This window comes from Bemisia tabaci, chromosome 9 (genome assembly GCF_918797505.1).
Source record: "Bemisia tabaci chromosome 9, PGI_BMITA_v3".
NCBI lineage: Eukaryota > Metazoa > Arthropoda > Insecta > Hemiptera > Aleyrodidae > Bemisia > Bemisia tabaci.
In genome coordinates, this window is record NC_092801.1 from 806,236 (window position 1) to 820,081 (window position 13,846).

A 13,846-nucleotide genomic window follows, 5' to 3' on the forward strand; every position below is an offset into this window, starting at 1 on the left:
TGTAGAAAAGGATCGATAGACAGGGTGTTCCCAACGAACACCTTAATCGATTCTTTACCGTAGCTTCATATGGGGAACTATATTGAAGATCGACCATTCGCGCCTCGCCACTGGATGAAGCCGTGATAAATTATAATCCAGTTCAGCTGTGCGGAAAAAATTAAAATGCTGATTTAACAATTCAATCGCTAAAAAAAGTGACTGCAATATTTCAATGTAAATTTCACAAAAAAATGCTACTTTTACCACTATTGTAAGCTAATTTAACCACGGGGGTGGTTAAAGTAGAATTTTTTTGTTGCTAAATCTACATTGAAACACTGCAGTCACTTTTTTGTAGCAATTGAACTGTTAAATCAGCAATTTAATTTTTTTCGTGTGTAATTAATTAGAAACAGAGACACCAATTTACAGCTTAAGTTTGGTATAGGAGATGGTAGAATTAGTTTAGAAGACGCCAAATTAGTAAAGGGGAGGGGGCATTTACTAACGGGCTACTAATCTGTAAATGAATTTTGACTTGCGAATACAATTTTATGAAGGTAAATGACGCACAGAACACCATGCGCATATGACAAACGCGATAAAGTAACTCGGAAACCGAGAAATACTCCGTTCAAAAAACGGAACTTTTCCGCTAATCTGAAACGCCCTAGTTTCGCACCGAGCTGAATGATGTCATCTGGCACAAATCACAAGTGAGCCCGGGTCACTACGACTTCCATAATTGTCTATCTACTCCTCGTACATGAAAACAATAGGAGAGATGAAATCATTTCTTCAGAATCAGAGAATTAAATCTCATTCATGTTATCTTTAGTAAACATGCAACAATTCCACATTAAACTACGTTTTAATTATATCGCAATCGGTAAATCCATTTTTGTAGTTTCACCATTGAATCAGTTTTTAACGCAACGCATAAATCATAAACGCATCTGTAAGTGGCAAACTTTACTCGCTCAATAACACAGTTTGTAATTGCACAAACGGGGAATGTCAATCTACTTATTACCACATACATATTTTCTTCTGATGTCTTCTGATAGGTTTGTGAGAAAACCCGCCTGGAAGTGACTATTTTTTCTTCAATTGGACCTAAGTTTGTTGAGAGGTTTATTTGCATTAACATTCTACAGTAATCTCCTTAATTTACAAGACAGATGCATGATAACTAATTGAAAATCACGAAGTACTTTACGTTAAGTGAAAACACCTAGTGAACTATACTGATTACTGTTAATTTTTCATTTGCTTTCAGGAGACTGGGCAGCCATTTACTGACTGTGATGTTTCTATTTTTGAAGCCTTTGCAATATTTTGTGGTCTTGGTATTCATAATACGCAAATGTACGAAAGTGCATGTAAGTTATTTTTTCTTACATTTAAAAACTTTTCGAAATAATTATGATGTCATTTTTACGCTGATCGTTCTATCCAAAATTCACTTAAACCAACTGTTGGATGAATCTAAAAATTTAGGCCGTATTGCTTCCTGCCGCAGGACACTTTTACACAACACATCCAACTTTTTTGCAGTGGCGTGGCGTGCTTCGCGATACATCGATTGATCTCCCATTTGAATCTATGGTAGGTACAGAATCGATAAAGAGGGTGTTCGCGACGAACACCCAAATAATCGATTCTTTACCACAGCTTCAAACGAGGCAAATATCGATAATCGACCATTGACGCCGCGTCTCTGCTTTCTTGCTCAGTAGAGCACCATAAACGCTGACTCAGCGTACTAGTGAACTTCAACTTTCAAAGCAATTAAAATTGCTATAAAAAAATAGATCGGTATTGTGCAAAATGCTAGACAAGCTCTCACGACTTACACGCTAACTATTGTGAGTTATATCACGCTCCCGATAATTGCAGGTTCTGCCCCACGCCAATACAGGACGAGGTGGCCGAGTGGTTAAGGCGTTGGACTGCTAATCCAATGGGCTCTGCCCGCGTGGGTTCGAATCCCATCCTCGTCGAAAACATTTTGACAAACATTTCATCCAATTAAGTGACTGATTCAGTTGTTACACTTTAGAATAGTTGTCTCTGACGTGAATAGGAAAAACACCGTATGAGCCCTCTGGCGTTGCCAAATTCCCTCCAATTAAATACATTTTTTGGGGAAAACTTGTGTACAAGTTTCTCACAATATTTCAGCGATTTTAATTTAATCTATAGTATCTGAGAAGTAGGGGTATCGATATAAGGGCCTTTCTGGGCCCACCCTGGATATCCTCAACTCTACGATATTCTATTCATTGAAGTTCTAATTTATGGAACGCATTATGATTTGGCTATTTTTGGTCTCTTTTTGGGTCCAGTACTGGCCGATAGAGATAGGTTTGAGGGCTGATTCTGGCTAAAAATGCGAGTTTCCAGTCAAATGCCGCAGAATTCGTATTTCTCGCCAAAATCAGCTTTCAAACTTATGATGAGGTCAGTAATGGACCTGAATGAAAAGTCCGGAAATAACAAAATCATGATGTATTCCGTATGAAACAAATGCATACAATGAGCAAAAAATCGTAAAGTTGAAAATTTCCACTCGAATGGGCCAAAAAAAAACAGTCCTTACCTATCAATACTGCCGTGCTAAGGAAAAACTCTAAATGAACCTTCAGGCATTGCCAAATTTCCTCTGATAAAGCACGAATTTTCTAGTAAACTTCGGAATGTTTTCCGTCCAATTTTTCCGATAATTTTATTTCCAATTTCACTTACATTTTAAGGAACAATATTCATGACATTCCTCAACAATTAACATTTTATCGATGGAAATTTGGCAATTCTGGAATGTGCATACGGCAATGTTCCTCAGCACGGCAGTATACCCCTCCTCATAAATACTGCACATTTCATTAAAATGTCTGAAAAATCGTGAGGAAAATATATACGAATTTCAGTGAAAAGTTTTACTTCATTGAAGGAAATTTAGAAAAACCTGACGGCTCATACTGCGTTTTCTTCAGGAAGGTTGCTGTGGTGGACCCAAAATCGGAGGTACACTACTTTCGGCGGTATTACTCACGTAGTGCTTGAAGCACCATTACGAATAAGACAAACGGAAACAAACACAATATGTAAAAAGAGGGAGGGAAAGGATGCGTGTTTACGACGGCGCAGAGATACAGCTATTCGTACTTGATGGACGTCCGTGCTGCATCTGAAAAATTGAAGGCGCGATGACGCGAAGCGTGAGCTCTCAATGCTGTGCTTCATATTCAATTTTGCAATTTTTACTCCGTGCGATCAATGAACTTTGAACCTGAAAATAGCGTAGACTTGTGCTGATTTGCCAAAATTTTCTGAACCCCTCTCCACGTAGGGAATGCCCTACCAAGAAAAATCACATTACGCTCCTTTTACCAGCCAAGGGTCTACGCCCTCAGATGCGAGCCAGTCCGACCCTGCGTATTGGTGACACCGGAAATTTCCGGTTGTCATCCATCGGTTTTATTTCATCAGGTGGATGTAGATAATGTAGAAGTGCGTTATGAGGGTAGGAGAGGAAATTCCGATGTATATCACAAGGTATTTCATGAACGGCACCTTTTCGTACCTAATTACTTAAATTGAACCATGCAATCAGTGTTTCATGACATACGCACCCAAACCACTTTTCTTATGATAATCACATTGATTACCTCTTTTTCCAGGTAAATTGATGGCAAAGCAAAAAGTAGCCTTAGAATGTCTGTCGTACCACGCGACGGCATCGTTAGATGATACTTTGCGACTTATCAACGACGAGATCCCATCCGTGGAAACGTATAACTTGTACAGGTATGTAACATGACAAAATTTCGAGGAAAATGGTTGTTATCACTTCTGGACTCTTTCCGGGGCACCCTGTTTATATTGATTAAAAGTAGATTGAAGGATTTATCACGAATTTTTTTTCAAAAGATAATTTTGTAGTGTAGTTTAAGGGATATTATACATCACAGTTGCCAGATTTCGCTGAAAATAAATCAGCACATGAGACTCAATGTAAAAAAAAAATTGGTTTTTCAGCACTGGTAACAATTTTATACCTTATGACCCTGAGTATAATTGACAGACTGCTGAAGTCTGTTTTATAGGTCGAAGTATAGATTTTCAGGAGAAACTCTTTATCAATTTGTTTCATAAATTTCACCAGTCGGAGAAAAGACTGGCTGAATTTTAGGGAGATTTATCATTTGTAGAAGCCATGTGCAAGCCAAAAAACAAATAAAGATATATATTATATTATTATATTATTATATTATTATTATTTAAGTTTTTTTAAATTTTGGCGACGGTTATGGGCCAAAACTTATAAAAATCAAATGACATTTCAATTTTTGAAGTTAAATTGATTTATGACATCAAAACTATCGAAAATTCAATTTTTCAGGGAAATTTTTTTTTTACCCCCATGACTCTGGAGATCCCCTCTGACTTAAAATTACTCTTGAGATTTTAGAGGCCTTGGATGGACTCACCGCTAAAAATTAACCCTTTATTGCATAGCGTTGCATGAAAGCAACAAATGTTTTTTGGGCTTTGATCCCTATGGCATGAAACTGCGCAAAGCAACACATTGTTTTTTGGAGAGGATTAGAGGCCTAATCTCTAAAATTTCCAAAAAAATAATATAAACTGGAACTGCATCTGTTCTTCTAAGCCAAAAACACTGTGAAATGTAGATTTTTCCCCTGAAATCGGTGATTGACTCGTGCAACAAAGGGTTAAGCAATAGCCTTCCTTATCGATGAAACAAACAGAGCTTGTCGAAAATTGTATGATTTTATTTTCTTTGGATGATTTTATTTTCTTTTTAGTACCACTAAACAAATGTACTCATTAGAGTTAAATTTTACGAATTACGTGACACTTATATTTAATAATGAGTATTGAGTAATCAACATTGAGTAGGTAAGTTTTAACATCGAGTAAAACAATGTTTATTTTTTCGAAGTTAGTCTATTTTTGAGAGAAAAAAAAGAAAAAAAAGAAGAGGAAGAAAAAAAAACAGTCGTCAATTTAAACGCTATACTTTCGTCCCAAAATTTAAAAATTGACATTTTAGTCCTTATTTTTGACGTGAGACATTTTTATTCGATGTATATGAAGTCCGAAAATTTATTGATATCATTTAGACAGCTTGGGAGTGTATTTCTATTTGAGGAGGGATCATAATTGATTGCGCTTCACACTCTGAGGACGACTCATATTTGCTGGAGTACGTCTGTTGGCCGCGCTCAATTACTGGCGAGCCGGCCGCTGAACCTACTACCAACGATGGGGATTTCCTTTGTGCTGGGGCAGAAAAGTAGGCCTCAATTCACTATTAACGGAACGGCTTCTAGATCTGCTTCCAGCGGAGGGCCGTTAATTAACAGCATTCGTGTGAAGGCAATCACAGACCCCTGAATAATCCGTAGCCTGAATTGAGCCAGTGAATCATCTGCTGTGCTCGAATTTTATCGAGAAAAAACAACAAGAATACCCACGTTGTCCTCCCACGAAATTTAAAAAATAGTTGCACTTTAAACGAACGATGACCCTTTGCGACGCAATAGTCGGAGTTAAAAATTCTGGATCACACGGAGGTTGAAAGGCTTTGGTTCCCGATTTTGGTTGGAATACCGATCACAATGCCAAAAGCGGCATCTGGTGGGAATGTTTGAGATTGAGTTGTCACTTGTCAGTCGCAACTAGCTGTTCTGCGGGAAATCAATGTTGTCAGTTTGTGCGATAAAATGTGGATATTTCACGCGAGTTAAGAAGAGTGCTAATTTTCAGGACTATCCGGCAATGATGCGAGAAATCTCCGTCCTAGCGTTAGGTGATAAAACACAATGATAACATAATGAGCACCGTTACTGCCGAAACGCTGACTTTGGCATTTCGCATAACGCAGAAGCATGTATTATGTTGCATCACCTGAATTGGACAATACTTTTCAATGAGAAACTACCGCTTCTCATTCACCTGAGAAACAACACGTGTGCCATTAATTTTCCGGAGGAGATATTTGCTTTTACAGATGAGCCAGAAATAGTGGTTCTTCATTCCTTATGGTATTATAGTAAACCATTCTTTTGAGGTTCAGAGACTACAGTGGATATATTTTTAACACAAATACTAATTACTACTTTTTACATCAATAGCTTGAGCAGCAGAATCATTAGCGGCCTGGATCGTGACACAAAAAGTCGCTGGTTCAAATTATGCCTTGCTGCTTTTTATTTTGTGATGTAAAGAAAAATTGATTTTTATATTTTTTATATCACTATAATACCTAAATTGCAAATCATAACTCTGGTATTTTTCTTCTTTTTTTCCTTTTTTGCTGAAAGCAATAGGGTTCTCAGTGATCGGGAAAAATAGGAAAATTTTAAACATGAGTGAACCATCCTTGGGAAAGAGACCAAGGCGGCAAAACTTTTAGCAAGGTGATTTTTATCGAAATGGGTTAAAAAATCGGATTTTGCATTTTTGAAATTTCAATAAAATACTCTCTCAATATAATTTTTAGAATACAGGATGACCCAAATATCCCGCATCGCCATAACAAGGCATCGGTCCTTTAACTTTTGAAAAAATTGAGATGGAGACTTAAAATTGTGTGAGTCTGCTCCTAGGTTGAAGCAAACGACTCTTCGAAACATTCAAAACTTTAGAGGGGCCACTCTGAAAAGGGACAAGAACCTCAGGGGTTACAGAGTTATTGATTCGGGACTTTTGGATCATCCTGTATAGTGGGCATAAAGCTGCACTATAATCCGGTTATTTTGTGATTCATGCAAAACGCAGATTAGACTTTGACCCGCAGCTTTCTCTGCAAACTGCAAACTTCAATCTACCAAACTGCATGCATGCATTGTAGGTGCAAGATACAAAGTCAATAAACCATCAAAAAAAAAAAAAAAAAAAAAAAAAAAAAAAAAAAAAAAAAAAAAAAACTTCTGTCTACCATAACTCGAGCTTCGTTTGACATTTCTAGGTGTTCTTAGTGGTAAAAGTTTTGTATAGAATATCGCACTTTACATTGATGTTTGTAACTCCATTTTGAGTTTTCGTAAAAAGTTGACTAGAAATTCTACGAGGACACAATTCAAATGTGAGGAAAGACCTCAAAAAACAAACGGAATTCTGGCTTTATATGTTAATCGCACCCAAAAAGAGCGACGCCAAAAACGACCGTTTTTTGGCACAATTTGGGCCAGCGGGGATTTTTCTGAAACCAAGCCCAAACGATACCTTATGATACCCTAAAACGCTGGTAAAAATTTTAGCTTGAGTATACGCATGTTTTTGAGAATTGAGGGGGCAAAGTAACCAAATCGCCATCATTCTGAACAGCATTTCTGCAGCAAAAAGACGGGGAAAATGGACGAAAAAGTTACACCTTTGATGGATTTCGGCTGTAAATGTTCTCATTGGGCCCCCAAGCATTTAACTGTCTTCAGTTTCAAACATTTTGGTCGCACAGTGGTCCAATATGGGGAGAAATCAGCGACAAATCAGGATCCTTTGTCAAATTTTTAGAAATGGAAGTAAAATTGTCGGTCTGCTGCAGGTTTCTTGGCTAACAATGTTCTTATCGGTCATCAATGCATGAAATTGTGTTCAGCTTCACAAATTTACATCGCACAGTGATCAAAAATGGGGAAATTAGTGGACAAATTAAGATCTTCTGTCAAACTTTTTAAAAATGAAGTGAAACTGTTGGTCCCCAGTAGACTTTAGATTCCGATAAAATTCTTTAAATTCTTTCTTTGACTATTTAAATCTTCTTTTAATTTTTTTCTCCATTTTACCTTCTTTTTTAAATTTTTGAAAGTTTGCATATTTTATTGAGATAATGGTACAAAGTCTATTCTATAACAACGTTCTATTAACAATACGGTCTGACATATAGAAATAATTAAAAAAATTAAAAACATGAATTTTTCCGGGATCTAAACTATACTGGGGACCAACAGTTTCACTTCATTTTTAAAAAGTTTGACAGAGGATCTTAATTTGTCCACTAATTATCCCATTTTTGAACACTGTGCGATGTAAATTTGTGAAGCTGAACACAATTTCATGCACTGATGACCGATAAGAACATTGTTAGCCATGAAGCCTGCAGCAGACCGACAATTTTACTTCCATTTCTAAAAATTTGACAAAGAATCCTGATTTGTCGCCGATTTCTCCCCATTTTGGACCACTGTGCGACCAAAATGTTTGAAACTGAAGACAGTTAAATGCCTGGGGGCCCAATGAGAACATTTGCAGCCGAAACCCAACAAAGGTGTAACTTTTTCGTCCATTTTCCCCGTCTTTTTGCTGTAGAAATGCTGTCCAGAATGGTGGCGATTTGGTTACTTTGCCCCCCCCCCCCTCATTCTCAAAAACCGTGCGTATACTCAAGCTAAAATTTTTACCAGCGTTTTAGGGTATCATAAGGTATCGTTTGGGCCCGGTTTCAGAAAAATCCCCGCTGGCCCAAATTGTGCCATTCTTAGCGTCGCTCTTTGTAGTTCTGATTTGCTAGGATGGATTCTAAGCTGACAATGAGTCTTCACTTGTTACGTTCGAACACTAGAGATTTCGATAGAAAGACACCAGGCACATAGCAAACTTGGGGGAGGCAATTTTGATATTTTATCAGGAATTCCCCTTTTTTGAGTTACTTATTTCTTGGAATATCATGAACGGCTCCTCGGAAGATTCCTCTTTAGAATAGTGCGTCATCTATGGTCTCTTTCATCTTATATTTAGAAATTCCTAACCTACGTGACTTGTGGCGATTGCTGAGCCCTAAACTTCATGATAACACAATGTTTACTACCACAAAGAGAGGTGTTCATGCTGATTTGCACTGATTTCAATCATGAGATCGTGGAAAAAGAGGCTACGTCTGAGGAGAATAATACATTTAAAAGACATTTATGTAGATGTGAAACACATAAAGAATAGTAGTGCAACGTATACTATTACAATATTACTACTATACTATTATACTATACTATTTATACTATACTATGCTACTACTACTATGCTACTATGATACTATATGATACTATATGCTATATGATATACTATACTATACTATGCTATTTATACTATACTATTATAGATATCTATCTATAAATTAAATAAACATTTAGTAAAATCAGTCCATGAAAACACGTGAAAATTGGACAAGACGGTTCTAGTTGTTGTTATTAAGTCCCCTAGGAAGTACTAATCTCTTCAAATTTAAAAGTGATTTTCCCCCTAATTTTCGTGAAAAAATCATGGTTACCAAAGTAGCACAGGCTGCTATAAATTGCAATTACATGGTAAAAGCTAGGACTTATGACTCTTTGATCAAACAGAAATTCCTTAAATTTTCACACAAGCTCAAGGGATCACGTCAAGCTGTACGAACTCTGATGACGTGACCTTCCAAACAAAAACACAACGGTGGCGCCCCCTGCGCGGAGAAATCCCTTACTTCTCGGAGCTGTAGATAAACCTTAAAGGCCTCGCCAAGCTGAAAATGAAAGAATCCGAAGAGATCTCAAGCGAGACTTCGGCCATGAAAACAAGAGAACTCAAAGATAACCCGACTACGAGGACGATGAAACCCGATTGTAAATCTTCCATACTGTAGGGCCGAGGTGCGTTCGTCTCATTTGAACCTCCTCTAGACGAAGTGTCGAACACTTGGTATTCATTGAAATTTTTCATGAGGAATCCTGTCTGGCCGCTCTCCCAAAAATGCGAGATCACCCGATTGAACTTATCGAAGAGGAAAGAATACTTGAAAAAAGGACAAAACAACGGAAACGTCAACAGGCGTTCCTCCATGACATGATAATAAAAAACCCGAGCATTGATGTATTGGTACATGCCAATGTTCCTCTTCTTTACCAGACCATTCGGAATGTTTATCAAAAAGGCGTCCGTTTCGGAGATAATGAGAGCGTTCCGTGTGATTTCTCTTATATTCCTCTGCTCCCAATCGAATGTTTCGTTGGAGGAGGGAGGAGCCACGACAAACACGAAAGCCGTTCGACCGTAATACGTCAAATCATCCAACAACCTCGTTTCCAATGATTTAGAGACGTCCAAGTGATCGAGTAGACGTTTAGTCTCGTTTGTTTCGACTACTTGAATGAATATGTTCGACTCCTCCAGTGCGTTGAGTGAGTCCACTTCCGGGTAAGGCATCCTATCTTTGAGTAACGTCGTCATTCCGCTGATGAAAACCGTGGATATGATGATGGCAGCGAAACTGAAGACGAGGAAGATGACTTTTCCGGTGTACCAGCGTCCCAGAAGTAGAGAGGGTGGCCTCCCGCAGATGAAGTACGCAAAGACAACCAAAAGCGATGAGGTATCTCCGTAGTGGTTGATTTGCGTCTCTGTATAAAGACGATGGAGGAGTTTACACTGGGCGTCTTGGAAAACTCTTTGGATGAGGATAAATGAGATAATTGTGACGAGAACGCAAATCCAAACTGTCAGGTTGAAGCATTTGAAAATAACTAGACTCTGGGGGATGAATTCGCTGTGCGGGGTGGCAATACTGAGGGATTGAGAGTCGATGCTGACCGAAATATCCAAGATCGAGAAATCGGAATCGATTTGAAATACCCCGGTATCGAATGTGTGTAGACTCACGGCGTACTTGAGGCCTATGTAATCGTCGACATACATCTCGGGGTGGTCAAGGTAGATATCCGGGCCCCTTTCCTCAAAAGTGCAATTCAAAGATCTCTCGAAATGAGCGAGCATCGGGATTAGCAGTTGGTGCCACGAAAAATCGTAGCCTTGTTTCGAAATCCTCAAGACGTATTTGCTGAAATAGTTGATGAACATGCCGACGGGTTTCTTGTGCATGTTGCTCCAGGAGAAATCGAAAAAAGATTCGTTCTGCCACGAGAAAATTCTCTCCAGAAAAGGGTCGTACCTGTCGCAGCCGCCCGAGTGACATATGATTGTTTTTCGGCCCTTGAAGAAGCGCCAAAAGAATCTGAAACAAAACGCGATGCTACTCGGACAATCTGAATTTTTGAGCACGATTAAAACGTAATTTCTTGAGTTCCAAATTTTGTTGACGTACAGGGGTCGGGTCAACTCGTATACTGGATCCGACAGAAGAGAATCTCCGGCAAGCTCTTTGGATGTTATTTTCATTCTCATGTCGCAGACGTTTTCAACCTCCGAACAGAGTGGCTGATCATCGATTAAGAAACAATAGCGGGGTACTCTAATATCATGACTCCTTTGGCGGCACCTGGAACTTGACGAGTTTTTCAAAAATTTCGGGCATGCTGACTCCTCCTTCTCATCGATCAATTCAACCTCGTGTTGTTTTGATACTGAATACAAAATTAAGCTCAACACTTCGGTAATATCATCGAGGAAGAATACCATAGTTTTATCTTGATTATCAGCCTCCATTGTGGTAATGAATTTCCGGTGATCGGATATCACAATAGTCTGAGCCAGAGAAAGGTGCAATCGTTGGATCAGGCGGCAGCTTGAATAATCGGGGTTAAAATCAATCATATAAATTAATTTTTGGTCGGATTGTTCTATTATTTTGTTACTCGTCTCAAAAGCCAGCGAAATTAGTAGGCTCCATTCCTCATGAAATATTTGCGGTAGATTTGTAAAACTATGCTCACTGCTGGTAACTAGGATAGCGAAATTAATCATTTTGTATAAAAATGCGTGCATATTGTCAAATTACTTACTTATTATGTCCCGTTGATTTATTTCTAAAATTATCACTATTATTAAAAACCCGCGTCACTGTTCAAAGTTGTATGCGATGAGACTATTAGTTTCCCTCAAATAGACTCTTTGTTGTCATCAGCTATAAAGGAAAGGTCAAGGTTTTTGGTCAGGTGCTGTTTGGTTTTCTGTATACAAGGAAATGTAGGCCGCGCGTGCTCAACAATTCTTGGAAATGTCATTTTAACGTCAACTTTTTTCTTAGTACTCATACCTCGAACGCACTAGGAATAATAATGTTCCTTTAAAAAACAGTCTTATTGAACAGCACCATTCTGCCATGCTAAAGAAGAACGCCTCATGAACATTCGAGAGTTGCCAAATTTTCTTCGATAAAATGTTAATTTTTGAGTGAAGATATGAATATTTTTCTTTGAAATTTTCAGGAGCTTTAGATAAAATTGCGATCAAAATGATCTGAAAAATTGGATGGATAATATTCATAAGTTTACCAAGAAATTTTTGTTTTATCAAATAAAATTTGGCAACGCCTGAAGGTTCATACGTCGTTATTCCTTAGCACGGCAGCATTAGTTACATCACAATCAATGAATCCAGGAAAGAACTTTCCAGTTTAGATGACATAAATCTTTGCATCAGAATCGATGTTTGCGAATGTTACACAAAAACATTGGCAAGAGTATTCATATCACCCGCTTTATATTCATTGATTTGAATACATTTTCCGATCAATTGAAATATCGCGGCTCCGTCGTAAATTCAGGTGACGTCTTCAAGAAGTTTTGCATTTTCCTCTCTGTTTTAAGCGACTACCTACGCAATTTCGTCTACAGAAAATAATAAGAAAATTATTAATCAGGATGCAGTTCGAAACGCTTGCCAGACTTTGGTTAGGATGTTATTTAAGGGGCTTGAAAGACAAAGCGCGTAAGTGCAGGTTTTGAAAAATTGACATCTTAATGATTTCGCTAGTCTTATTATTGCATATTCTGCGAGAAATTCGCTCCCAAATTCCAACTTTTAAGCATCAAAAAGTTAGTTTGAACTTTCTTTCCGCCATAAGGTCCCATGTAATTTCGAATTTTCAAACATGTATATCTCGAAATAGTAAAAACTGCACTTATGTGCCTTGTCCTTCAAGCCCTTCATTTTGCCAATAAGCGTTTTAATTCAGTCTAGAACTGACGTCTCCTTACAGAGAGAAAATGTTCACGTGACCACTTTTCTCTTGAGAGAGTCATGCTGATTGTTGCAACACAAGTTACCCACATTCAATGGAGGTCGTTTCAATTGATCAATGTAGATGAAGGACCCTGAATGAATACGCGGATGTCATGTTGGGAAATTCTTAATATGTTGAAATATAATAAGTGTTGCATGAGTGAGAATTGAAGGCGCAGGAGTATCCATAACACTTACTCTAATTCGAGCCCTCCTAGAAATCTCATGAGACGTCCCTCGATTTATTTTCTAATCAGATGACAAAGGCAAAGAAAAATGAGGTCAAAAGGTTACAAGTAGCGTGAAGAAAAGGAGGAAGAAGATGGAAAATAGGGGAAGAGAGGCAGACAAGGCAAAGAATAGACAGTGAAAAAATAATATGGTAGATTTTAATGTACTCTGACACAGCGATATGAAAATGTTAATAAACACGAAACTCAAGAGTAGCATTTACCGTTTTATGGTATGTATCGCCAGAGCTCTGTTGAATATAAATGTAATTCTGGTTATTTTCACTAAATATTATCACTGTGTCAAAAATCAAGTGGGCTTTTGGTAGATGTTACCATAATTTTTTTCGGTGAAAAATGTCTCTTCGTTTCTTTTTCTCCTCCTACTCCTCTCCCCCTGCTAAAAATGTTCCGTGTGGATGATTTCCATGAAGTTGATTTCCATGAAAAAATGACACGGAAAAATGGAACAGGAAATATTTCCATGTGACTGATTTCCGTGTGGCTGATTTCCATGTGGCTTATTTCCATGAAAATTTTTCATGGAAACGAAATCATTTCCGTGAAAATTTGTCATGGAAACGAAATTATTTCCGTGACAATTTTTCATGGAAACAAAACCATTTGCATAAAAATAATCACAAGATGGTTTCAGTACCATCCAAATTGCTCAT

At 37.9% G+C, this 13,846-nt stretch overlaps 1 protein-coding gene and 1 non-coding gene across 2 annotated transcripts in view; both read left to right on the top strand.

The window, feature by feature from the left end:
* The window catches only part of LOC109039018 (cGMP-specific 3',5'-cyclic phosphodiesterase), a gene marked incomplete at its 5' end in the record, with an annotated part of 94,936 nt that overhangs the window by 63,380 nt on the left and 17,710 nt on the right, over positions 1-13,846 (top strand). Inside the window, 2 exons of the mRNA XM_019054340.2 lie at positions 1,262-1,364; positions 3,666-3,792. Of these exons, the coding sequence (XP_018909885.2) occupies positions 1,262-1,364; positions 3,666-3,792 (230 nt within the window). The remainder of the gene's footprint in view (positions 1-1,261; positions 1,365-3,665; positions 3,793-13,846) is intronic.
* TRNAS-GCU (transfer RNA serine (anticodon GCU)) lies at positions 1,904-1,985 on the top strand. The gene has a single exon. It is a non-coding gene; the product is annotated as a tRNA-Ser (tRNA).